The sequence below is a fragment of the Rhinolophus ferrumequinum genome, chromosome 11 (assembly GCF_004115265.2).
Source record: "Rhinolophus ferrumequinum isolate MPI-CBG mRhiFer1 chromosome 11, mRhiFer1_v1.p, whole genome shotgun sequence".
Classification (NCBI taxonomy): Eukaryota; Metazoa; Chordata; class Mammalia; order Chiroptera; family Rhinolophidae; genus Rhinolophus; species Rhinolophus ferrumequinum.
Window position 1 is genome coordinate 9,564,322 of NC_046294.1, and position 27,465 is coordinate 9,591,786.

Sequence of the window (27,465 nt, forward strand, 5' to 3'; positions counted from 1 at the left end):
TGAGTCCTCCAAGAGGCCAGGTGAGGCCGTCCCGTGATGCCCCGCGTCTCGGCCGCTCTGGGCTGCAACGTGTCTGCGGGGCGGAGGCAGCGGCAGTGGAGTTCGCCGCGAGGGTCGGGTCCCCTGTCTCTTCGCTGGTGTCCGTCTCTCTGTCGTTGCGGTCGAGTCCCGACGGGCCGCCTTAGGCCCTCGACATGTCGTACAACTACGTGGTAACGGCACAGAAGCCCACCGCCGTGAACGGCTGCGTGACCGGTGAGGCTGCCAGGGCCGGAGACCCCGGGGAAGGAGGGAGCTGGGGGGATCCGAGGCCTAGGGAGGCCCGCGGCCCCGGGGGCGGCCGGGCGGGCCCGGGCCCGGGGTATGGAAGGCGCTGGCGGCCGAGGAACCTCCGCTGTCCACGACTTCAAAGGAGATGTCTCCGCACGCGCCTTTTGGGGGGAGGAGGGGCTTAAAAAGCTGCGTTCGAGAGTCCCCTTTCGTTCCTCGGGAGGTCACTTTTCTTCGAGGACAAGGACGGGCCCAGTGGGGCGGAGAGCGAAGTGTGAGTTGATGGTGCGGTGTTGCTTGGGCCCGGAGATTGACCTCGTGTGGTCAGGGGATGGGGCGGCGGTGATGGCGACTTACGGGTTCGAATTTTCTTGTGGGAGAGCCTGGGGGGCGCAGGAGGTGGGGGGACGCGAGGCCTGCCCGCCTGCCCGCACGCACCCAAAGCAGGAGGAGAGTCCTCTTTGCCTGGGGCTGTTGTTTACATGAGGGAGCTGCAGGCAAAGAAGATATGGACGCCCCAACCCAGTGCTGAGTTGGCCTTGGATTGCCTTGGACATAGATGTCCAGAATCTGGAAATAATCATCTTGAACGATGTTTTCCGCAAAATAGGAAAACCTCAGACTTGTGTGTTTATGTAAATCTAATTGTGATGCCAAAACAAGTGTTTGGGGAGTTGGAGGTGGTGGGAGAATGTGGACCAGAGTATTGGTCGCCTACTGGGAGGGCAAGAGATGTGGCCAAAACAATGTTTTAATACAAAGCTCTGAGAATTTTCTTCATTTGACCTGGTCTGTTTGGTAATGATTTTGTGAAATTTTAGATTAGGACTGAGTAGAGGTGAACACTTTCTTTAGCATCCCTTACTTAGGAACTATCTGCCACTGCAATAGGAAAAAATTTGAGGGCACAGAGCCATGTGAAAGGCTTCACAGTCATTGTCAGTTGAAGGACTTATGCTGGTCTTAGGCCCAGTCCAGTTTTCTTCGTCTGATTGGAGAAGTAGCTTTTGTGAATGTATCAAGTGAGACTCTGAGGTGCTGGCTTGGTGAGAAGGGAGTGAATGGAGGGAGCCACAGAAATACATGAATTAAATGAGACTTCTGGAGGTAGTAGGTAGAAGCGATAGGGTTATTTGCATACTTCTATGGCTTCAAAAGTTAGAGGATCTGTTCTTTCAGGACACTTTACTTCAGCTGAAGACTTGAACCTGCTGATTGCCAAAAACACGAGATTAGAGATCTATGTGGTCACCGCTGAGGGGCTTCGGCCCGTTAAAGAGGTGGGCATGTACGGGAAGATCGCTGTCATGGAGCTTTTCAGGCCCAAGGTAAGTGGTCTAGGTTGGGCCCAGCCACAAAGACTCTTTGACGTTGTTTTACATCATTGATGAAGATGGGAGGAATGAGGCTTAGGAGAGAAACTACAGTTTTTGAATGGCGGACTTTATATTCTTAGAAGCGGGAGAGATTGACTAGGGAAAAGTTGATCAAGTTGACTTCCGTAGAAGAGAAAATTAAAGCAGTTTGAAATGTGGGTCACCCTACGGTGGGTCGTCATGGTGATGCAGAGCATTGGCTCCCCAGTAGGGCCGCCCTGGCTTCATTCCTTACTAATTCTAACTTTGGGTGTCACTTCACCTTTCAGAGCCTTATTTCCCTATCTGCAAAACGGGGATAACAGTATCCAATCCGTTGGATTAGTGTGAAGAGTAAATGGTTTAATGACACAGGGCCTAGCACAAGCATTCACTGTTATTATCACCATTATTGTAGTTCAAATGTTTCCATCCAACAACTAGCCACCACATTGCTTCCTTATATCTTAACTGAATCTGACAAGAAAGCAATGGGTTCAAAATTTTAATGATAACCTTTTGAACAAGATACATCTTGGGGTTCTGTGTTAATAGTAAGTAAGACTTTGTGGATCCATTTCAGCTCCCATTGTTTTCACATTTTTTCCCTTTTCAAATACTTGGAGAGGATTAGAGGATTCATTACATTCATCTTTTAGAATTTGAATGGAATGATTGAGGTTAGCTTGATTTGGAAACAGATGAAGACATTGTTTCATCTGAACAGATATAGAGCAGAGAGATGGAGAATCATGAAAATGAGGACTAGATGTTTACCAGCTTCAGTTCTGGCCTTTTGTACATAAGCCGTAGAGTGTGTGTGCACTTAGGTGTGTTATATGCTCACCGTAGATTTTCTCTTCAGAGAGGAAAAAAAAAGTTCTTAAGGAACTTGGCGTGCTTCAAGAATGAATCTTAAAGGCTGGACAGGTATTCCTGTTTTAAAAAGAACCTCTTTTGATAGCATAATGTTGGTTTCAGGGGGAGAGCAAGGACCTCCTGTTTATCCTGACAGCTAAATACAATGCCTGCATCCTGGAATACAAGCAGAGTGGCGAAAGCATTGACATCATCACGCGAGCCCATGGCAACGTCCAGGTGAGGTGGCTGCTTCAGGCTGATGAGAGTTTTCCAGGTAGGGCTGTCATGATTTGTTGAAGATATTTGAAGTGCTGGGGCAGCTCTCTGTGTGACCAGAGAAACAAGGGGAAATCACTAAGGGTTTTGAGCTTTTATGGAGAAAGGACTTCCCTAGTTTACTCAGAGTCCAAGGGACAGGGTAAATAATTTATTGCAGTTCAGTATTTTGCAAAAAGGAATACACTGACATTTGGGCTCCCTGACGTGTCAAGCAGATGGTGCTTTCCTGGGAGAGTGGTGCCCTGTGTCCTCTGTTACCCTGGGTGTTGAGGTTCTCCCCTAACCCCCGTTTTACTTCTCAGGACCGAATCGGCCGCCCCTCGGAAACCGGCATTATTGGCATCATTGACCCTGAGTGCCGTATGATTGGCCTGCGACTCTATGATGGGCTTTTCAAGGTTATTCCACTCGACCGGGACAATAAAGAGCTCAAGGCCTTTAACATCCGCCTGGAGGAGTTGCATGTCATTGACGTCAAGTTCCTGTATGGTTGCCAAGCACCTACTATATGTTTCGTCTACCAGGTACTACAGCGGGAGGACAGGGAGAAGCTGTGTGGTTTGGCGTAGTTGGAGTTCATTTTTGCTCATTGAAATGCCTGGATTTCATAGTAGGGTAGGCAGAAGTGTTTGATGAGTTTTGAAAGATTTTGAACGATGTGATTACTGTGGGTCAGATTTTGGTTGCGTCTTGAATGCGTTAGTACTTACTGTGAAGGCAGGAAGCTCTATGGGTCTCGTAGCAGCTTTTAATCCTGAGATTACAGTCTGGTTGTGGGCCTTGGAGATTTTATAGGGTGACCCAGTTTATTCTTTGTCTCTTACTGGCATGCTAGGGGATTATTAAATCTTAGCTGTAGAGAAATGATCTGGAAATTGCCTTTACAAGCAAAGAGAAAAATGTCTTGGTGATGCTTTATGTATGTCTTCTAAGAAGAGGCTGGCATTTTATTCACCACTCACTTTCTGGTGACTTGCTGGCTCTTGACTTCTATTTTAGTCTGTGCCTAAAACTTGAGCAGAGCTGATTGTAGGCAGCTGTTCTCTGGGCCAGATCTGTTAAGGGGGGTGCAGAACGCAGAGCACTAGACTAACATGCCTGTATCTTGGTAAAATCTGAGCCTTTGAACAAAGGGCCACACAGCATGAGGTCATTTCCCTAGCTTGTTGTTGAATAAATGACAGAAGGAAACATAGTCCAAGTCCGTGTGCTGTGTGCAGGCATGAAAACACTTTGACAGCTGTGTTAAGTAGTGTAAATACTGATGTATATTTGGAGATTTCTTTGTAGTGTCACCATGAGTGTTACAGTTCTGAGGCTGGTTGGATTTCGGATGAATAAGGTTGAAAGTATTTCGGAGATTTTGTTTGATCTTTTTTACAGTGCACTATCAGAGCTGAGATAAAAACAGAATTTCTCTCCCTTCAGTTTTGTAAATACCAGGTCATTAAAACATTGATGTTGGTTATTCTGACTCTGTTCCTCGCCTTAGGGCTGCCAGTGTGCGCGATCTTTCATTTCTGTGTATGCGTCACAAGAGGCTCAAATCCAAATCCCTGCTAGAACTTTTGTGAAGTTGAGTCTTACCCTAGTCATTGATGGGAAAAACCTTCTCCTCAACTGAAAGTTGCTTTACTCTTGTTTTTGTGTTTTGCTAAAAATTCAATTTGACAAATATTTACCGTGTAAAAGGTAGCTATGCTAAGTGTTTCTGGAAATGTAACAGTGATTAAGGTGTGGTCCCTGCCTGAAACACATGTTGAAGTCCTTTCATAACCTATACTCTGGTCTGGCTTTTGTTGAGGCCACCATCCTCCACTGGCTGAATGTAGCCGTTTCCTGACCCTTTGGCTCCTAAAGGTGACTGACAGCTCGAGGGTGAAGTGAGTCATGATTCAGAAAAAGGCAGGGAAGAGGTTGTTGACAGTGGCAGGACGAGAGGTTTTGACTAACGTGAGGGGAACAGTATGTGTCCTCTCTGTACCGTCACCCCATCAGGGTGCTTTGAAGAATTGTATCAAACAGAAATCTTAAAATTTAGATATACTTAGCTTCTCAATGTGTCTGTTGTTTTCTCTGTTGCTATTTTGTAAGTTCCTTGAGACCAAGGAATGTAGACTATATTCTTTGTATGTGTAGACATTTACATTGTATCTTACAGTGGTTAGTGTAGTAACACATTCATTTTTCTAATTCTTAAACCTTTCAGTGGTTGGTTGTGTTGTTGGAAACGATAGGCCTGAGTAACAGTCTACCCAGTCACAGGCTCAGCTGGTGGCTGTCAGCCTGCTGGTGGATAAGGATGGGAAGGCTGACATGACAGGATTGTCAGATACTGGGTAGTGGTGGCCTCGCCCTTTCAGGGCGCCTCTCCAGTCTGGGGTTCACCTTTCCTAAGGGCTAATCATTTCACCTTTCCCCACCTAGGACCCTCAGGGGCGGCACGTAAAAACTTACGAGGTGTCTCTCCGAGAGAAGGAGTTCAATAAGGGCCCTTGGAAACAGGAAAATGTAGAAGCTGAAGCTTCCATGGTGATCGCAGGTTGGTTGGGCGTTTTAGGAAATTTGCCTCCGACCCAGGTCTGGGCCGGTTTCCTGCCCTTCCTCACCTTCTCTGCCCCTGCGGCTCAGTGCTCAAGTGCTATTGAGCGCATGCGATGTTCAGCACGCCCTGTTTCCTCTCCCTAAATGTGCTTTCCTTGGCTTTTTGCGTTTCTGTCTTTGGGATTGTCTTGTTTTTTTTACTCCTCCCCTCCCCCGCAAAAGTATAGCTTTCCTTGCTTGGGTGGAGGGGTTAGTATAAAACACTAAGATTGATTTGCACAGTGGCATATGGAAATTGGCGTCATTATTTTATTGTTGGGCATAACATTTAAGAAACTGAGAAGGACCAGTAGAGTTTATCTAATCTGACTCCTTTAGTTCATAGATGAAGAAACAGGGCCCGAGGGGCTTGCCCGTGCCTGTGCCTCCTTGACTAACCTGGGCTGCATTCCAGGCCTGTTTGTACCTTATCTACTCTCTGGCCCAAGCACTATGTTGTGTGTCCCACTTTTGTAGAGAAATTTTAAAACTCTTAAGTGCAAATTAACTGTTCTAAATGGTGGCCATGATAGTGGGGGAAATTAAGCTCAGGAACAAGGAAAAAAGTAAAAGCTTTTAGCTGAAGTTTAGGAGAGAAAATGAGGAGAATGCTTGTGGAAGAACACCAAGAAGATTCTACCCTAGGAGCTCAGAAATGATAAAATATTACCAGGAGTAGGTACTGCCAGCCTAAAGTTTCTAAGACAGGAATCTCAGAAAAAGACTATCATCTCTGGGCTTTGGTGTCTTAAAAATAACCATTATGTTAAAGTTTGCCCCAGATAACTGGATCAGTGCCCTTGCTGTGTCAGGGTGTGGCAGGTCCAAGGTGCGGACCGTTCTAATGTCCTTTCTCCTGCAGTCCCGGAGCCTTTTGGAGGGGCCATCATCATTGGGCAGGAATCAATCACCTATCACAATGGTGACAAATACCTGGCCATTGCACCGCCTATCATCAAGGTGAGCGGCTTTCTTTTACTTGTTTGTTCCTTCCTTTTTTCCCTTGTTCTTACCCTGTTCCTTTCTCCCCATTTGTCAAAAGGAGATTCACAGATTTCTGTTGTACTCTTCACTAAGTATATAATATACTGTGTTGGTCATTGGGAATACATAGAGAGATTGACCTGGTTTTGCTTACACAGAGCTTGCTTGCACACTAAGAGAGAAACAATAATCAAAATAGGTTTACCCTTTGGTGCAGCCACCATGGAAAACGGTATGGAGATTCCTCAGAAAATTAATAGAGCTGCCATGTGACCCAGCAAGACGTATCACTTCTGGATATTTATCTGAAGAAAACAAACACACTAATTCGAAAAGATACATGCACGCCTGTGTTCAATGCAGCATTATTTACAATAGCCAAGATGTGGCAGCAACCTAGTGTCCATCGATAGATGAATAGATAAAGAAGCGGTGTGCATGTGTGTGTGTGTGTGTGTATACATTCTATATACACACACATATACAATGGAATATTATTCAGCAATAAAAAGTGAAATCTTGCCACTTATGACAACATAATCCTAGAGAGGATTATGCTAAGTGAAATAAGCCAGACAAAAATATACTGTATGGTTCTACTTACATGTGGAATCTAAAAAAATAAAATGAATAAATAAAGCAGAAACAGGCCTATAGATACATGGAACAAGTTGGTGGTTGCCAAAGGGGAGGGCGGGTGAGGAGATGCATGAAAATAAAAAAATGTGCAGTGCAAGTCTGTCCAGTAAGTGATTCTAGTCATAATAAAAATGGCATACACCAAAAAAAAAAAAAAGTTTACCCTTTCCATTGACTAGGGCAACTTTAAGAAGAAAAATTTTGCAAATTCTATTGAATGGTTCAAGGCTCAAGTCGTAAAGTAATATAGTGGTAAATTATATAGACTTCAAAAAATTAGTCATAAAGATTTCAAACCTTAAAATTTCAAGTCATAAAAATTAAGCCTTAAGAATAATAAATAACAAAATCTAACGTTAGAGGTAGTGGGTAATTAGTGGTGGTGCGGATAAATAACAAACTTTGTGCATTTATAGTCAGTGAATACTTATAGCTGCTTCCTGTTCTATATATATTTCTATTTTCCAGTAGAATAATATGTGAATAAACATTCAAGGTATATTGAGTGCCTCAAAATTATCTTTGAACTAAAAATGTCATTTTTAGTCATACATGTGATGTTACCTGAGTGGATTCCTTGCTTGAAATGATTCAGTTTGGTAAAGGGAGTGGTTTGCTCTCATCTCTAATGACTGTGTCTTCCCTCTTGGCAGCAAAGCACCATTGTGTGTCACAATCGCGTGGACCCCAATGGTTCCCGTTATCTGCTGGGAGACATGGAAGGACGGCTCTTCATGCTGCTTTTGGAGAAGGAGGAACAGATGGATGGCACCGTCACTCTTAAGGATCTCCGTGTGGAACTCCTCGGAGAGGTAGGGCTTGTTCCTGCTCTGTTGCGTTCTCCTAGGGACCTAGTGACCTGAGATGTGTGGTCCCACACCGTGACTGCGAAGTAGATAGCCCAGCAACAAACGGTCACTCCTGCAGTGGAGGTTGGTTTTTGAACGAGTTAGTTGGAGATGTTGGAGAATCTCACAGGAAGCCAGGCACTACGTCAAGCATAAAAAGAAAGAGAAACAAAGGATACAAGCTAGAATGAAAGACTAATGTAATGCTGATATTCAATTCTGGGAGGAGAGTCCCCAAAAAGTTTAAGAATTATGCAGCGAATTGTGGAGATTTCTGATTATTTCGAGGGAACTGAAGTTCTTAGAGGATTAACGTGATCATTTGGAGCAGGCATCTGCAAGATAAATTACGGAGTTTTCTGCCTATAGGGAGTTTTCTGACTTATAGGGATGTGATAAGTGGAGAGTCACAAACTTCAGAGATTTAGGAACATTTGTTTAGTGTGACCTGGGATTTGAAATGGAGAATTGTTTTGGGAATCATGGCTGCGGTTGTGCATTTTCTCAGCAGAGGTCTGAGAGGTGGGTAGGACGGTGTCTGAATCCCCCGTGGAGACCATTTTGATGACTTTCACGGTGTCGACTTTCTCCTAGACCTCCATTGCTGAATGCTTGACATACCTCGATAATGGCGTTGTATTTGTTGGGTCTCGCCTTGGTGACTCTCAGCTTGTGAAGGTGAGAAGACATTTTCTTCTTTCTAGCTTCTTTTCACTGTCTTCACTGCTACTCCGTCAGGTTTTGCCTGTGGTTAGTGCCTCTCAGAAGTTCTTCAGCTCATCTTTCTCCCTACTATCCAGCTTTCTACTTGGTTGATTTAACATCCTACCCCAAGTAGCTCTTTATCATCCAGCAAACATGCCAGGATAGGTGTTGGGTGCCGTGGACAATGATGAACAAGACACAGCTCCTGTCTTCAAAAGGTCATAGTCTAATGTACTGGCTTCCCTCAAGAATTGAAAATTTTTGACCTTCTCTGCAGAAAAATGCATGTAAACATTTTACATTTCCAAACTGCTTCATTAGAAACCTCTGGCTGCTTAGTGGGTCACCTGTAAGACAACCAGGTTCCTTAGGCAACAGTCCCCTGTAGAAGCCTGCAGTGGAGCACAAGAAGGGCAGATGTAGTAGGACTGAGAGTTTCTTTTGGATGAAGACCATCTCTTTAGGGGTGGGTCTGTTAGGAACATTACAGGACTAACATTGTTTTTCTTCTCAGCTCAATGTCGACAGCAATGAACAAGGCTCCTATGTAGTGGCCATGGAAACCTTTACCAATTTAGGACCCATCGTGGACATGTGTGTGGTGGACCTGGAGAGGCAGGGGCAGGGACAGGTAAGGGGCTCATCCTGGAAATGGATAGGGGATGTGCCCACTCAAACTGTGTCCTCCTAGGTTTGCCATTCTTCAATGGGGCGTACGCACCGACGATAACTTTCTTTTTTAATTAAAGTTTATTGGGGTGACAATTGTTAGTAAAGTTACATAGGTTTCAGGTATACAATTCTGTAATACATCATCTGTATATCACATTGTGTGTTCACCACCCAGAGTCAGTTCTCCTTCCATCACCATATATTTGATCCTCACTAATAATAACTTTTAAGTGCTTCACACTAATCCCAGTGATAGAAGGATAATTACCATTTATTGACTGCCTGTCTTGGTCTGCCAGGCACTTTATATATTAGGTTGGTGCAAAAGTAATCGTGGTTTAAAAGGTTAAAAATAATTGCAAAAACCGTGGTTACTTTTGCGCCAACCTAATACATTATCTATAATCACACGAGCACCCTGTTAGATAGGTATCCTTGACCATTTCAGAAGTGAGGACTAACTTTAAGGCTGACGAAGATTAACTTGTCGGAGATCACAGAATTATTAAATGGCAGGTATGTCTGACTCCAGATCTTGTGATCTTTCTGGTAAACTAGGTTCCAAGGGTGGGAGCAAGCTTGCTAGGAGCTTTCTGCTTCTTGGACTAGGACATCCTGTCTGCTCGGTAACCTCGAGAGACTTTGAGATCATCCTCTGCGAAGTGTGCACCCTCAAACATAGCTCCATAATAAGGGTCCTTGGACTTAGGTATAGCTAGTTGACTTTCTGGGCATCAGTATGATGGCCCTAGGCTCTGGAGGAGGTTATTTAGAAACTTTTCTCTCCTTGCAGCTGGTCACTTGCTCTGGGGCTTTCAAGGAAGGTTCCCTGCGGATCATCCGGAATGGAATTGGAATCCACGAGCATGCCAGCATTGACTTACCAGGCATCAAAGGTAGCCTTTTGGTGGATGTAGGACCTAGATCTTACTTGAGTGACCTTGGCCTTTGGCTTTGTTACATGTCATGACGGCACTTGGGTGGGAGCTAGAGGAAAGCAGATCAAATGAAGAATAAAGAAAGTCATGACGACAAATAAGTGATAGAAGCTTAAACATGCTTAAAACTACAAAAGTTAACTTAAAAAAAGAATACTATTAACTAAAATTGGATATTGGAGTGGAGGAATGGGGGCGGAAAGGATTACAAGTTAAATTTAATGTTGTTTGTAGGGAACTGATAGAATCCCTAAAGAAAGTAAGGACTGAGGATATCATATAAAGGTCTAAGTATAAAGGTAACTTCTAGAACAAAAATGCAAATCTTCCTGAATTCCAGGAGAACTATGATAATCAGAAAGATCAAAGAAAGACTATATAGTGAAAGAGTTTTACAGTACAGAGACAGTAAACATAACGTAAAATATGACAGAACTGATATCAAACATCTGTATGAGTATCTCTATCTGGTACATCAGACGCCTGCTACCATATCAGTAAATGCAAATGGGCTAAACTCGCCTAGTATAAGAAAAAGAGGATCAGATTGAACCATAAAGCAAAACCAGTTCAAAGTTGTATGTAGGAGGCACATCTAAAATAAAGTAATTCAGAATATAAAAAAATAAAAGGATGAGAACAGAAAAGAAATAGAGGTTTATGATTAGAAAGGAAGAGATCATGTAACTACAAAACCCAAGAGAGTCAACTGAAGAACTATAGACAATAAGAATTCATTAAGGTAGCAGGATATAAAATTAATGTACTGATGTCAGTAACTTTCATGTAAAAACAATTAGAAGGTACAGTAGGGGAAAAGAGGCAATTTACAACAGCAATGAAAAGATAAAATACTGAGGCGGCTGGTTAGTTCAGTTGGTTAGAGCGCGGTGCTCTTAACAAGGTTGCTGGTTCGATCCCCACATGGGCCACTGTGAGCTGTGCCCTTCACAACTAGATTGAAACAACTACTTGACTTGGAGCTGATGAGTCCTGGAAAAACACACTTAAATAAAAGTTTAAGAAGAAAAGAAAAAAGAAAGAAAAGATAAAATACCAAGGAATAAATTTAACAACTATGCAAAATCTATACAAGGAAATCCTTACAATATTCTTGAAGGATTAAAAGGATAGATTGATCAAATGAAAAAGACATACTAAGGCCTTACAACTCAACATTATAAAGCTGTTCTCTCTTTATTTTTTTTATATTTAATGTATCTCAATAAAAATGCCAGTAGGGCTTTTTTCTTGACCTAAACAAGTCAAAGTCCAAATGGAAAAAGGAACAAGAAAAGCCAGTAAAACTAAAAGTGTGGTTTTGGTGCACGAATAGGCAGACTCAAAAGTCCAGAAGTAGACACAGCTTTATGTGGGAGTTTAGTATGTGACGGTTGTATTTCAATTCAGTGAGATAAAGATGATTGTTTTTAATAAATGATGTTAGAATAACAGTCATTTGGGGAAGGGTATGGTTGGACCCATACTGCACAATGTATACCTTGCTAGAACCGAAATGGATCAAAGACTTAATGTAAAAAATGAAGCCATACAAAAGCTAAAAGACAAAGCTGGTAAATTCTTTTCTAATTTTGGAGTGGGGAAGGTCTTTTAAACTATGACTCACAAGATAGAAACCAAAAAGACTGATAAATAAAACACTTCTGCGTGGTAAAAACAACACTAAATTAAGTTAGAAGAAATGGCAAACTAGATAAAAACATGTTCAACTTCTAGACAAAAGCCTAATCTCCCTAATTTATAAAAACAATTTCTGGAAAGAAGATCACTAAATATCTTGTCCCCAAATTGGCAAAGGACATTACTGGACAGGTAACAGGCCTCACTTGTATTAAGAGAAATGCAAAACAAAATAGTAATATCATTCTTTACCACATGACCAAAATCCGAAAGTTTGACAACACATCGTGTTGGTGAGGCTCTGGAGAAGTCAGCATGCTCATTGACAACACCTACTAAACTTCAGCTGCATTTAGCAATTTACCAGGCCACTCCAATTCTGGGCTTCTGCCCCCTAGACCTTCATGACATGAATATAAGGTTATTTGTTGTGGCAATGTGTATTACTAATGAACTGGTATGTCCATAAAATTAAATACTGCAGATGTCCAAAACGGGACTGCTCTGTTCTGCTGAGGGCTCGGGCGTGTAGTGAGTGAAAAAGCAGGATGCAGAACAGCACGTGATAGGCTACTTTATGTTTGTGGTGCTGGTAATACAGGGTTGGCCTGTTTCCTTCAATTAAAATAAATTGGATTAAATTAAAAAATGGAAGGACAAACTAGAAACTATTCTTGGTAATTAATTTGAGGGAAAGGTTGGATGGAGAGGTAGAGAAGCGACACTTCTGTGTTTGACTTTGAGTCATGGAAATGTATTATCCCCTCTGAAATCCAATGGAAAACCTTAAAATATCAGGCTCAAACAGTTTTTAGCATATCTAGCTTCTTCAGTCTTATATCCAGGGAGGAACAGAGTAGAGTGTATTATTCAGCTGAGGACTGACTCCAAATTTCCAGCTCTTCCTGTGGGGTAGGCCGGCCCTTCCTTAGATGTGTTGGTCTGTACTCTGCAGCGTAATTCTTGATCTTTATTCCAGGCCTGTGGCCATTGCGGTCTGATCCTAACCGGGAGACTGATGACACTTTGGTGCTCTCTTTTGTGGGCCAGACAAGGTAAGATGAGTCTGGTGCCAGTACCAGGTGCTCGTGTGAAGGTTGCAAGGTGGGGAAGCTGGTCCGGCTGACCCAGGCCTTCTTTTCTGCTGCAGAGTTCTCATGTTAAACGGAGAAGAGGTGGAAGAAACTGAACTGATGGGTTTCGTGGATGATCAGCAGACTTTTTTCTGTGGCAACGTGGCTCATCAGCAACTTATCCAGGTAACGACTGAGAAGCAGGCAGGCCCCGTGTATGTGAATTTGACCTAGAGTGCAGTACAGAGCACCACTGGATTTTAGAACGGTCCATTTTTATGCCTCTAAAAGTAATGTTAAAGGGCCAGAAAGAAAATTAAAATTATTTAAATGTTAATCCACCACTCAGAGATAACATATTAGATCTGTCTGCGATACGGTGGTCAGATAGCCTTTTGGCACTTGTTAGCCACGAGAGCCTGATTTCTGAGCAACTCCCACCCCTCAGCAATCTTTTTATCGTTGGCCTTACCCTGATGCTCTTTGGTTTTTGTACACCTCCTCACCTTTGAGCTGTTCTCCACCCGGGCCAGAGTCAGTGTTTGCCAGTGGTAGGTACAGCACTTGAGTGCCTGAGGATTCTTGAACTGTCTCCATCTTTTTATCCACTTGGTCATTCTTGTAGCCAACAGGCAGTGGTGGATTTGGTAAAAACTAGAGGCAAGAAGGTTCTGTCACTTTGTGGACCAAGTGTGGGAGGGGCTAATACTGACACGTTGTTTTCTCATAATTTCCTAACTAAGTGGCCTAAAGACTGGCACAGCTCATATATCTATTATTAGAGGGCTTTCCTCCTTAAATATAAACTCAATTTTAATTGGTAAGATGAATCGATACAGAACAATGTCATCAACCTGCTTTTTGTTTTATTTCAGTGAAGAAATAAATTTATAAGACATTTCAATACAGTTTTATTGCCTTTACTAAAGAATTTGAAATCATTTTAATGATTTGCACAGTAAAGAAGTTGGATGTTTTAGCGGTCTCATTTTTGGGTTGAGAAAAACTGCTAGATTGGTGGTTGCAGGGTCTTACCCCACTGATTCCTTTCTACGGGATGTGGTTTGAGTTACCCAAGACTTAATCAAAAGCCTAATGAAGCAGGCTTTTTTTTTTTTTTCTGGCTGTAGGTATGCAAGCTGTAAGCTCCTCTAAGCCGGCCTTCAGGGCTTCAGCTAAACATGACGTAATTAATCATTGCAGGATTTGGGGGAAAAAATATATATGGCAGAAGAGGACTTATGTAGCTTATTCTTGGGGCTCCACTAGGGTAGCTGTTAGCACTTTCTCACTCCTGTACAGATCCCTGCAGGTACTTGTAGACATTGCTCTTCTTTCTAGATCACTTCTGCATCCGTGAGGTTGGTCTCTCAAGAACCCAAAGCTCTAGTCAGTGAATGGAAGGAGCCCCAGGGCAAGAACATCAGTGTGGCCTCCTGCAACAGCAGCCAGGTAGTCGTCGCCGTGGGAAGGGCCCTCTACTACCTGCAGATCCATCCTCAGGAGCTCCAACAGATCAGGTGTGTGTTTATCTGTCTGTACTGCTCCCCACCCCTGTTCTCTGGGACTTCTTTCATGCTTGGTTTCCTTCCTCTGCCATATTCCTCTTTGTTCAGCCACACAGAGATGGAACACGAAGTGGCCTGCTTGGACATCACCCCCTTAGGGGACAGCAATGGGCAGTCCCCTCTTTGTGCCATTGGCCTCTGGACAGACATCTCGGCCCGTATCTTGAAGCTGCCCTCTTTTGAACTGCTGCACAAAGAGATGCTGGGTGGAGGTGCGGATCTGTTAAGGCCCTGGGTTGGGATCAGAGTTGGAATGTGGAACAAGAACTGAATGTGCCCTTTTCACAGAGATCATCCCTCGTTCCATCCTGATGACCACCTTTGAGAGTAGCCACTACCTCCTTTGTGCCTTGGGAGATGGAGCACTTTTCTACTTTGGGCTCAATATTGAGACAGGTGAGAAGAGCTTTTTTTGAGTGGGGGGGCTCTGGAAAATACGGAGGATTGGAGTTGCAGAGTTCTTAGTCCCAGGGTGCTGCTTTTGAACCTTCACAATCCAGCTATTTGTGCTGTTTCCGTCTTCCCTCGGATGCCGTTCCTTCTGCAGGCCTGTTGAGCGATCGGAAGAAGGTGACTCTGGGCACCCAACCTACGGTGTTGAGGACCTTCCGCTCGCTCTCCACCACCAACGTCTTCGCTTGCTCCGACCGCCCCACTGTCATCTACAGCAGCAACCACAAACTGGTCTTCTCCAATGTCAACCTCAAGGAGGTGAACTACATGTGTCCCCTCAACTCAGATGGCTATCCGGACAGGTGAGCCTCTTTTTCCTTCCTTCGAAAGAGCCATGGATTGAGGGCATCATGATGTTTTCCTCCAACCCCTTCGCTCCAGCCTTTTCCCGGTGTCACAGTCAGTAAAAAGCTGAGATGGCACGTGTAGAGCAGAGCTTCTCAAATCTGGCCACCCATTGAAATAGCTGGGAAATGTTTTTAAAAGGACAGCTTTTTTTTGACTCCTTCTCAGATTCTGATTCAGTAGATCTGAAGTTGGGCCCTAGAATCTGTATTTTCAGAAAACCACTCAGGTGATTCAAATGCTTAAACTCCAATTGGGAGATCATTATGTATTTCCTTGGAGCAGGAGTTCTCCCGTGTGGCCCCCACCAGCAGCCACTGCACTACCTGGGAACTCCTTAGAAATGGTAAATTTTTGTGGGGAGCAATCTGATTTAACAAGCCCTCCAGCTGCTTCTGATAGTTTGCTAGTTGTGATTGACAGGCTCTGTTCTAGTAGATTCTAACGCTGCACATTAGCAGTACATTGAAAGCTGTTAAACCTCAGCCTAGGCCCACTCAGACCAATTAAATAAGAAAATCTTGGGGTGGGACCAGGCATCAGAATTTTGCAGTCTCCCCAGATGGTTTTTAGCATAGTCAGAATTGAGAACCACTGCCTTGGAATGAGCTACTAGTGTAATTCTGCCTTGTTTTTCTTCCTCTGTGGAGTTGCCTCCTTGGGTCTACCCAGTCTAAACCCAGACCCTTCTTTCCAGCCTGGCACTGGCCAACAACAGCACCCTCACCATCGGCACCATCGACGAGATCCAGAAGCTGCACATTCGCACGGTTCCCCTCTACGAGTCTCCCAGGTGAGGCCAGGGTCAGGGAGCTGCCCGCGTGTTCTGTGAGGTGGGGGACTTTTTCTGAGGCTTTGTTGTTCTGTGCTTGTGCTACAGGAAGATCTGCTACCAGGAAGTGTCCCAGTGCTTTGGGGTCCTCTCCAGCCGCATTGAAGTTCAGGACACAAGTGGGGGCACAACTGCTTTGAGGCCCAGTGCCAGCACCCAGGTGAGGGCAGTGGACAAAGAAAGATGGCATTAGAGCAGGGGCAAACTTTCCTGTAAAGGGTCAGATAGTAAATATTTTCCGCTTTGCAGGCCATATAGTCTCAGTCACTACTCAGCTCTGCCATTACAAAAGCAGCCGTGGACAACAGGTGAGCACAGCTTTACTTATAAAAACAGGCAGGAGTTGGATTTGGCCCCCTCATTAGAGGGTTAAGAAGAACTTGGGATAGGTGAGGCAGTCCGAGGTTTTGCTGCCCGGTAGTCTCGCAGGATGAAGGATTCCTTTTCCCTTAGCAGTTTGGGTACTTCGTAAGGGTGTGTGTAATTGGCGACAGTGTAGCATAACCGGTAAGAGCACGGGATTTGGAGCCTGACAGAATTAGCGACAAGGTTTATTGCTGGCTGTGTGACCTTGGCAAGTCTAAAGTTCAATTTTCTCATCTGCAAATGATAATGACAGGACAGTCTAGAGCCGCACATGATAGGCTCAGTGGAGATATTTGTGGATCATTTTATTCCATGGAGTCTCTGCCTTTCTTGTTCCCAACATCTGTGATAGGACTTCTTCCCTAACCTGGAGTAGAAGGTCTTTTTTCTTTTTGTTTGAAGTGCTCCCTGCTCTTTCTGTGGATTTAGAGTCTGTCCCTTTATTAGGTATCCTGCGTTTCTCCTTAGCTTGGCTTGATTGACGTGGCATCACTATTACAAGGACCTTTAATGACCCTCACGTTGTGGTGTTTGGGCTGCTGTGTCGATTCTGTACAGAATTGGGCTCCTTATCCTCGGTCTCCATGTCCTCTCTGAAGCCCTGTGCTCTTCAGGCTCCACTCGAGCTGCCAACCTTCCAAGTTTTGCTCATTCAGACTCAGCTTCTGTTCCCTGATCCTGTCTGATCCCCTCACTGATGTTCCCAGCGCCCGTTCTGCTGTGGAGAGGGGTCTTGAGTGTTCTTTCTGTTCTCAGGCCCTGTCCAGCAGCGTCAGCTCCAGCAAGCTGTTCTCCAGCAGCACAGCCCCTCACGAGACGTCCTTCGGAGAAGAGGTGGAGGTGCACAACCTCCTTATCATTGACCAGCACACCTTCGAAGGTGCACATGAGCTCTTTCTATCATTTTGTACCTAGATCCTCCCTAAACTAGGCTGTTCTGGGTTCTGATCTATTCCAAAATTTCATAGCCACTGTGACAGATGTCCTGGGAGGGGTGGGACCTCTGAGTTGGCCGTGAGTCCCGAGTGCTGGGCCTCCTCAGGTCAGTATAGGCTGGTGAGGGACAGTCTGAGGAGACAGGAGCAGGAGGCGTGTGTTCTGCTTGGAGCTGAGCGGTGGCCTGTAAGTGCAGGATTACACGTGCTGGGGGTCATCAGCCAGTCACCCCTCTCTGCTCTCCTTCTAGTGCTTCATGCCCACCAGTTTCTGCAGAACGAGTATGCCCTCAGCCTGGTCTCCTGCAAGCTGGGCAAAGACCCCAACACGTACTTCATTGTGGGCACGGCCATGGTGTACCCGGAAGAGGCGGAGCCCAAGCAGGGCCGGATTGTGGTCTTTCAGTATTCGGATGGTGAGTGGGCACAGTCTCCAGCTTTTGAGATATTTGAAATTCTGGGAAGATAAGCATGGGTTTTAGGTTTCAGAGCCTCAGTTAAGCAACAGAACTACTTGGGTTAATTGTTGTGACACAAGGTATTCTGTTCCTTTCTCTCAAGCTGTTGATCGTCTGAATGCATTTTGGAGTAGGCGAGCAGAGACACATATAATCTAGCATATGTTCCTTTCTTTTCTACTCTTTGAAAGGCAGAAAAAAGGGGAGAGGTGAATGCTGGGTAAGAAGACCTAGTGGCCAGACTAAGTGTCAGGAATCTTGGATTTGTTTTTCACGTGGTTGCTCAGCCATGTGGTCCGCTTTCCAGCTTCAGCATTTGTTTTCATTTCTGTGCCTTTTCTCATCTCCCCTGCCCAGTGTGGTTCTAAAGACTCGCTGTCAGCCCAGAAATCTCAGATCAGATGGCCTAGATGGAATTGGTCTCCATCTTGAAGACAGATCTGGAGTTTCAGGGCTTGGACACTGTTTGGAATCACTGCACATTACCTCGGGCCCAACTTCCGGTGGTGGTTAAGCCCAGTCTACACTGACTCTGTCTTTCCTGCTTTCAGATGAGTGGCTTTGGGGCAGGAGTTAGAGCCAGAGGGGAAATCGGAGGATTTGATTAATTAAAATGTAGGCTCGTAAGAGACTCAAGAATATCTTTCCTCACCCCCCCAGGAAAACTACAGACTGTGGCTGAAAAGGAAGTGAAAGGGGCCGTGTACTCTATGGTGGAATTTAACGGGAAGCTGTTGGCCAGCATCAATAGCACGGTGAGGCCCATACCACTTGGTATCCTTCATACCTTAGGTAGCACACAGAGACATTGTCCAGTAGCACGTCTCCCTTATGTTTCCTGGGGCAGCGTGTGTGTCCAGCTTTAAGGATAACCAAGTAGTGGGATGGACTACTTGTGGATTCCCAGGGAATCTGGGAAGCTTGCGTTGCACCAGATAGTGGACTTGGTTATGTAAACCCCCATGCGGATCAGATCCTAAGTGCTTGTGGGGAGCGTGAGAAGGGTAAGAGCTACGGCTCCTGCTCCAGAAGGGTCCTGAGTGCAGGAGCTCCTGACCTTGTGGTTGGGATGTGCCACCCTTCCAGTGTGGGGGTGTGTTCACCAACCGGAGAGCTTTTTGAACCCCAGAGTTTAGGGATGTTTACGAAGACTTCGTCACGTAGACACGATGGAATATTAACTCAGTCTCCAGCCCCCCTCCCCCCCAGGATGGGTGGGGCTGAAAGTTTCAAGCTTCTAATCCTTGCTTGGTCTTTCTGGTCTCCGTTTCTGGACTCCTGAAGCTATCCAGGAGTCACCAAGAGTGACCTCATTAGAACAAAAGACACTCCTATCTATCACCCAGGAAATTCCAAGGGATTTAGGAGCTCTGTGTAAGACTCTTCTATCACCTATGTCACTAAGGAAGTTACAAGGTTTTAGGAGCTCTAGGTCTGGAACTGGGGGCAGAGGCTGAACATATTTGTCTTAATATGTCACAGTGAGGATCCTAGCGGTTTGGTTTTGGACATGCTAAGTTTCAGTGGTCATCTTAGTGAAGATTTCAGGTAGGTAGCTGGTTGAGGGAGGCATGGAATTCAGGCAAGAGGTAGGCTGGAGATATCCACGTGGCCGTTATTAGGAGGCATTTAAAGCTAAAAGTCTGGATGAGATCACCTGAGATCAGGAGGGACTTGAACTGCAGGTTCTGCTGGTGTCAGGTAACATCAGGCTTAAGCATTGCCGTTGTTCAGCAGCGTGGAAGTCAGTGGCAACTTGACCAGAGAGCTCTTTTGGGTGAGTGGTAGAGACGGAAGAAAACTCGATTGAAGAGGGTTCAACTGGGCCTAGGAGGAGAAATGTTAGTATTAGAAATGTTAGTATTAGAAAACCCTTTCGAGGAGTTTGGTAGTAAAGGAGAAGAGAGTAATGGGGTAACTACCGGGGAACGTCAGGACGAGACTTAACTTCTTAAGTTTGGAAATATTGTTGCACGTTTCTGTGCTGATGAGAACAGTCTGTTACAGAACTGCTGGAGCCACATTTTAAATGGGCAAGAGGGAGGTATGGGATCAAGTACATAGTGTTACCTCAGATGGTGGAAGCGTTGAAATCCTCGTTTGGTCGTATACGTGTGTAAAGTAGCTGAGAGCAAAGAGGAGTATTAAGGCTTGAGGAGAGTCGAGGGAGGAACTCTTCTCAGGACCTGAGGAGTAACGGTAACGGACGAGGGAAATGCACAATTACTGAGAAGTGGAAGAGCCCACTTTCCGGGGGTGGTCTTGGATTTAAAATGAGACCAGTCATCCTGGTTGGTTGGTTTTTCTCAGCTGTAGTTGAAGATTAGAATTTCAGCAAAGTTGGGTTTTGCGGGGTGAGCATGATCGAGGGGGCGGGGCGTGGGAGTTGAGCATCTGGAGGAGAAGGGTTATGGTCAAGGCCTTGGGCATCTGGGAAAAGGGGAAACAGCACCTGACGTTCTGGAGTTATTTGTAATGACAGGATCTTCGGGGTGACCATGGAATGGAAAAGATAAGTGGGGAAAGGCGGGGTGGGGGGCGGGGGGGTCCGAAAAGGTTAGAGATCAAGATACTGGAAGGATCTTCCTTGTGTGAATATTAACGCCACCAAGAATTACAGGATGTCGTGTGGGAAGGGGGTGGTGGTGGGAGCAGCCTGGTGGTGTGACCTTCAGAGCTGGCGCCTTAGGGGAGGCGGCGTAAAAGGTAAACGGGCAGGCGGAGAGGCGCGTGGAAGGCCGTCCTTCATCCAGGCCCGTGGCACGAGGGACAGCGGGACAGGAAATAGCCAAGGGCCCTGCGGCCCCTATGAAGGAACCACATTTCCGTTAGAGTAACAAGGGACAGGTTGCCCGTGACTAACGCCAGTGTTCCAGAGGGTCCAGTGAACTGCCAGGATGGGGAGGGCTCAGATGTGAGTGAGGCCAGGTTAGGAGACGTCTGATCCGTTGCTGTCTAACAAGTACCACAGGAGCCACATGAGTAGTTTTAAACGTTCTAATAGCCACGTGATTAAAAGTAAAAAGAAGCAGGTGAAATTTTAGTAATGTATTTTATTTAATAGATCTAAGATATTACTTTAATGCGTAATCAATATAAAAATTATTTTACTTTTTGTTCATACGAAGACTTCAAAATCTGGTGTGTGTTTTACGCATACAGCACATGTCCATTTGGCCTCGCTACATTTCAGGTGTTTTGTAGCCACGAGTGGACAGTGGAGGTCTAGAACCTGTTGAGTTGAGAGTGGGAGTCTTGAGTTTTTGGTGGTGTCTGACTTTGGTCTTGACCATCTCCATGGCAGCTAGGGAGGCCGAGCGTGTGGAGAGGGAGCGGTGGGTGGGGTGGTGTAGCTAGGAGTGTGGAGAGCTCTTGACTCCGTCTTCACTCTTCTGTTGGAGACGTGGAAGCCCAGCCAAAGGTGGGCTGTTCTGAGCACCCTTGACCCTGCCGATGGAGGTGTGGCAGCCGTTGTAAGGACTACGAATGACTCTTGAAGTGGAGTGAGGGTAGGGTTCGTTGGAAATACCTCGGTAAGTCAGGGCTTAATGTATTCTGTCCAGGAGCTTCTGTGTGTGCGAGGCCGTGGGTGGGGCCACCGGCCCTGAGGGGGCTGTCAGGGCAGGCTTCCCCCGGGGGTTGAGTGTGTCTCCCTTGAACTGTGCTGTGCCAAATGCCTGTTCATCTGGCTGCCGATTATAAAGCATCTTCCTTCTTTCGGAGATGTGGTTGTAACTGAAGAAACATTGCAGTGGAGAAGAAAAATACTTTTTGGGGGGTGGTGGAGGACTAGTGCTTTAGAGTCCTTTGTTATGTGACAGCATTTCCGTTGGACTTTCCCATTCACTGTCTCTGCTCATTGCTCACATCAAAGGTTCCAGGAATGAACAAGTCTGAGAAGGGTTTGGAAAAGGCGGTTTGTTGGGAGGCGACCTTGTTCCTTTCTGATCAGGAAATTGGAGATGGATCTTCTCTTTCCAGAGATATTTCTGTAGGTCCGTCACCAAACTTGGGTCACAAGAAAACATCTTTTGTCATATCCACAGTATTGCTTGCATCACTAGTGACTTAGTATTTGTCTTTACACTGACTCCTTTTCTTATATAAAAGAAAACTTTGTAGTATTAGTTTGATGTACTCGCTCTATTTTCATGGCTCAGGAATACCTAATACTGGAGTAAAAGATGTTCATGCAAGCACCGCCTCAGGCCCTCTCACAGCCCACACTGCACCTGGTGGCTGGGGCTGCAGGTGGGGGTGGAGCGCGGGGCAGTCATGCTGAGAGGACCCGGGCCCCGCAGCTTGAGAGGAACGCCACGCCCTCCCTCCCCAGGTGCGGCTTTATGAGTGGACGACAGAGAAGGAGCTTCGCACCGAGTGTAATCACTACAACAACATCATGGCACTCTACCTGAAGACCAAGGGTGACTTCATCCTGGTGGGCGACCTCATGCGCTCCGTGCTGCTGCTCGCCTACAAGCCCATGGAGGGAAACTTCGAAGAGGTAGTGGGTGTGGCGCAGGCTGCTGGCTCAGCCTTGACTCCTGCCAGTGTTTCTCTGCTGGTGAGGGACAGTCCAGCCAGAGGGGGCAGAAATGTTTCCCCGGAGCATACGGCCTGCATCAATTGAGTATTTTTACAGACCCCCAACTTGAACTCAGCAGCCTCCATTTCTGGATAATTGCAACCAAATGGGCTGTGTTTGCCAGAGACTGGGGGAGAATCTGTCCAGAGTGGCTGTTGTTAAACCCAGGGCTGGATCTTCTCTTGGCTTCTGGCTAACAGAAGACAGGCCCCAGAACTGCTGTCCCATGCAAACTGCTGATTGTATTTTCTTATTTGCACCTTGTTTGTTTTAAGATCGCTCGAGACTTTAACCCCAACTGGATGAGTGCTGTGGAAATCTTGGATGATGACAATTTCCTGGGGGCTGAAAATGCCTTTAACTTGTTTGTGTGTCAGAAGGATAGGTGAGTGACCAGCTATGGGAATGATGGGGTGCAGGGGGCCAACTGGAGCCCCGGGTGCATGGTGGATGAGGACACTGCGTCCCCCCTCTCAGGCTCGGCTGCTCCTCTTCACAGAGGTTGGGTTTTTTCATGAGAGAATCAAGACCACAAAAATGAGCCTCTTCAGACCGTCTCGTCTGCTGTGGGGTGTGTGGGCTCATCAGGGAAGCTCGGCACACAGTGTCCACAGTGCGTGGTCCCTGTGGGACAGGAGGTTCGGGTAGTGAGTCTGTCACACCGCCTTTCAGTGCTGCCACCACTGATGAGGAGCGACAACACCTTCAGGAGGTGGGTCTCTTCCACCTGGGCGAATTCGTCAATGTCTTCTGCCACGGCTCCCTGGTTATGCAGAATCTGGGCGAGACTTCCACCCCCACGCAGGGCTCAGTGCTCTTCGGCACCGTTAATGGCATGATTGGTAAGGGTCACCCCTGCTGGGCGCAGTCCCGCACAGCCCCCTTCTTGAGGTCACCATTCTGAGTGACAAGGGAGAGCAGGCTGGGCCCTCCTCGTGCTGCTTTCCTGGGCTGCCCTTGGTGGGACTTGCTCGCTGTGGGCTCCGGAGCTCTCTGCAGCCGTTGCTCCCTTTATTTTTTCAGGGCTGGTGACCTCACTGTCAGAGAGCTGGTACAACCTCCTGTTGGATATGCAGAATCGACTCAATAAAGTCATCAAAAGTGTGGGCAAGATTGAGCACTCCTTATATCCTTCCCAGACGGGTCCCCTTGTTGGGCAGCATGTCCTGGCACAGGCAGAGCTGCGGGCCGCTGAGCTGCTTCTGCAAACTGCCGTCTGTTTACGAAATGTCTTACCTAGGTTCCTGGGGTGAACAGGTTTTTTTCTTCTTTTCAACTTCAGAAAAATCTAAACCTAATTAGTAGTAGAGAGAATAGTACAGTGAGGCCCCGTGTACTTATCACCCAGCTTCAACTGGTTCATCTTGGAAATATGCATTTATGTTCCCGAAATGTGTCTGCCTCGGGCCTTCCTGGTGATGCATGTCTGTCAGTCAGTTTTGACGACAACACATGAATGTCCTTTCAGAGATCTTGTAGTAGCAGTGTCTGAAGACTCTCTAGAGAGGCTGACAGGAGAGGAGGAAAGTGACGAAGCTAAAAACCCCAGAAGTCCAAGGGTCAGCCCCCCGGGACACCCGGGATTCAAGTCCTAGTGGAAGCTTGCTTCTTGTGGGAGACGTGTAGGGCGCTCCCGAGGGGCTCATGCCGTGAGTGTGAGGTTGGTCACCTGTTACAGGCAGTACGGCCCAGCGCTAACCCGCGCGGAGGAGACGGGCTGCCGTGTTGGGTTTTGCTGAGCAGTGGGCATTGCTGTGTCTCGCTGAGAGGATTCTGGCTACACTCAGAAGAGTTCTTCCCAGACGTGCCCATCCCCTTCACCGGGGCCTGGCACAAAATGCCCACACCCCGCCAGGCCCGACATGCAAAGTCTGACCTGTACTTTTAAAAACGTTATTTTGAATGTCACCCCTGTTGAGAACCGTTGGAGGGGGAAGTCGTTTTTTGTGTGTCTTTCAATTCCAAAACCATCCAAAGAGCAATGTGAGTATCAGTTGAATCAATTGTTTCGTGTTCTCATGGTGATCGCTTCCGATCGTGGTCGTGTGCAGAGGTGGGGATGAGGGAGAGTAAGGGCGTCTCTCAACTAGCGCACGCTCCTTAACCCAGCCTGCCCACTTGGAGATCCTTTCATACGGAGCGAAAGACAGAACCAGCCACCGGCTTCATCGACGGGGACTTGATTGAGAGCTTCCTGGATATTAGCCGGCCCAAGATGCAGGAGGTTGTGGCAAACCTACAGGTGAGCTGTGTGGAGTTCAGCCCGGGGCCAGTTACATGCCAGGAGCCTGTCACAACTCCGCTGCCTCCCTTCCTCTCTTCCCAGAGGCCAGCGGCCCCTTTAAGTATCTCCTGCCGCCAGGGAAAGTGGAGTCTGAGGGCGAGGAGATGTAGCCAAAGCTCGAGGCTCGTGGGTACCCACCAGGCGCCTGGCACTGTACTAGCAGCTTGACCCATGTGACCCCTGTACTTCAGCAACAAGGGCATGTGTGGGATCTCGGGCAGTCCCACAGGAGGGCAGCAGGGTCAGGATCCGGCAGGGAAGAGAAATTGCCTCAGTGCTGGAGTTTGGGGTAGTGCTCACTGGAGGTGGGACCTCTGAAGGGCATTCCTGGAAGAGAGCAATGTACCCCGGTGGCAGCCTCTGAGCCAGCTTTGCCCTCAGACCTTGCTGACCTGTGCCCCCACGGGGAGGTGTGGACTTCTGATGGGAACTGCGTCCCTGCCGTGGCGGTGGGGGAGCCAGGGCCCCCCCTCGCTGTGCGCATCCCTTTCGGCAGCGGGGAATCCTCTGGGTCCTCACCCTGCTCTCCCTTTCCTTGCAGTATGATGATGGCAGCGGGATGAAGCGAGAGGCCACCGCGGACGACCTCATCAAGGTTGTGGAGGAGCTGACGCGGATCCACTAGCCAAGGGCACTGGGCGCCTCCCCCAGACCCGCCCCGAAGGCTTCGCCCGCCTGCCGCCCCTCCCCCGCCACTGTCTTCTCGGCCATGGGAAACCTCCCTAAGCCAGCTGCCCCAGAAGCCACGGTCACCTGTGTGCAGATGGGGATTTCTTAGAACTAAAACCAGTTCACTAGAGACCTGCGAATGGGCTGAAGGTGAAATATTTTTTCCCTGGATTTTTACGAGTCTCACATGATTCCAACCATCACCTTGGGCCACCAAGCCTTGATTGGTGTTGCCCGTGGTCCTCCTTCCAGGGAGGGATTTTGCAGCTCTTTGGCTGAAAGGAAGCTCTGTGTGTGTGTCTCACACTCATGCGCTGTCCTCTCCTATCTTTTTATTTAGGTTGGGGGTGTGGGGAGGTGGGTAGAGGGGAAGAGGGGTGGGAAGGGTTCATTGTCTTTGAAGTGAGGGCTTCCTTTTACTTTCTTCTGTTGCCTCTGAGAGCTTTGGGTCTGGAGGCCTGACTGCCAGGCCACGGGCTGCCTGAGTATAAAACCTGGAGATGGTGGATGATTGCCAAGCCACAGCCTTTTTGTCTCTGGGGAACTGCCTTCTTCAGAGAGAAGGAGGTGGGTGGACGTGAATTGGTGGTTAGTTTCTGAGTTTTACCAAATAAAGTAGAATCTAAGAAGAAAGATCCATTTGTTTCTTCTTTTCTTCCCGCTGCCCGGCACTCCAGCATCCAGGTCATACTGTGCCCAAATTTCTGCAAACTCATGTCCCTCTTTCATGGCAGCTGCTGCAGTCACTTGTCTTTGCTGCTGGAACAAGTCCTGTCAAGTAGTGAGATGACGTCTGTACCTCCTTTGCCGTGTGACCGTTTTTGGTAGGATCCCAAGGGTGATGGACATCAGGTTTTTGAAATTCCCTGGTCTTTGGTTGCCCTCACTGACCGACCGTTTGACGCCTAGTGGCCTCTGTCAGTCACCTGCCGGCCTGGGGGCTGCTTGGGCTGCCTTCCCTGTGTCGTCCTAGTTTTACAGCCAGCCAGCCCCCAGGCGCTGCTCCGTGGCCTCACAGCAGCTCCTGGTGCATTGCCCCGCTTCCTGTTGTCGCCTGCCCTTTGGATTCTGGCTTTATTTCCTCTGGTTTTAATCCAGTAAACGTTTGGTGCCTTTGGTTTGAAAAGACAAGAGTAGGGCACATTTGGGTTCACCTTTCTGTGCAGCAAACAGAGCCTGTCTTCTTTCAGCTCAGTGGGTCAGAGTGTCTGGGCCCACATTTCCACCAGTGACCCAGTGGGAATAAAGGCTGCTCTGTCCCAACAGTAGAGTCGGGTAGATCCCAGGCATATTGGCTGGCTCCTTTAAGACCAGCCTTTGATACAGTGTCAGGAAAGTTGTGGTTTCAAGTTCAAACAGTGGTTTTGAGAGATTCTAGCTTAAAAGGAGAAGGGCAAAGCATCCCTGCTTTGGGGGGTCTTCTGGAGTGAGTTTCCTTCCCTGCAGGCATTCCTTGTGTTTCCTTACGGTTCTTTTCCCCTTACTCTCCTGGGATTTCTGAGGGTGGAGGTTAAGGGTCTTAAGGGAAAAAATAATCAGCATCTCTTAAAAACCACAATTTAACTTGAAACACAACACTGTGATTTGAATTCTTAAAGTCATGGTTTGAATTGAAAAGGCCTGCCCCCATGCCAGATAACAGCTGTAATGAGACCGGGGAGCAACAGTCTCCGGACTGTGATTATTTAAAAAACGTAATCATAGGTGGGAGGGTGGACTACAAGGTGCCAAGGTCAGAAAGAGGGGCTGTAGTGGGATGTATTCTGGTGCTTTTGACCGGCTGACCTGCAGCCCCAGAGATGTGCTACATTGAGTAGAAGGTTATGTAGCAGTGGCTTCAGTCTTGACGTTGGAAGCTGTGGACTCCTTTCAGTTTTTGTTTCCTATGATCTTGGATATATTCATTCACGACTGAATTCCAGCAATCTTTTGGAAAGTGACATTCTGTTGCCACACTCCCCCACCCCCCCCCTTTAAAACCATGAATCACCACTCCAGGGGCAAAGGGTTGCCTATGGGGCTTTGCTGCAGCCAGCTGGAATGGCTCCTTTCCATGTAGGCGCTGATGAGCTAGCCTCGCTCCAGGCCTCTGCACGAATGACCTTTGGGAGAATCATCGAAA

The 27,465-nt window shown here is 47.0% G+C and overlaps 1 protein-coding gene across 1 annotated transcript; it reads left to right on the forward strand.

Annotated features, from left to right (window-relative positions):
- The first annotated feature begins 46 nt into the window (after window positions 1–46).
- Window positions 47–25,976, forward strand: DDB1 (damage specific DNA binding protein 1). The gene is made up of 27 exons (XM_033119129.1): window positions 47–255; window positions 1,450–1,598; window positions 2,607–2,723; window positions 3,068–3,289; window positions 5,193–5,307; window positions 6,211–6,308; window positions 7,625–7,783; window positions 8,414–8,497; window positions 9,039–9,155; window positions 9,990–10,092; window positions 12,755–12,830; window positions 12,926–13,034; window positions 14,190–14,368; window positions 14,465–14,628; window positions 14,705–14,812; window positions 14,964–15,171; window positions 15,912–16,007; window positions 16,095–16,206; window positions 17,169–17,292; window positions 17,599–17,763; window positions 18,466–18,560; window positions 22,139–22,309; window positions 22,666–22,775; window positions 23,063–23,232; window positions 23,414–23,516; window positions 24,509–24,632; window positions 25,216–25,976. The coding sequence occupies exons 1-27, from the start codon at window positions 195–197 to the stop codon at window positions 25,297–25,299; spliced, it is 3,423 nt and encodes a 1,140-aa protein (XP_032975020.1). The 5' UTR covers window positions 47–194; the 3' UTR covers window positions 25,300–25,976.
- The last annotated feature ends 1,489 nt before the right edge of the window (window positions 25,977–27,465 follow it).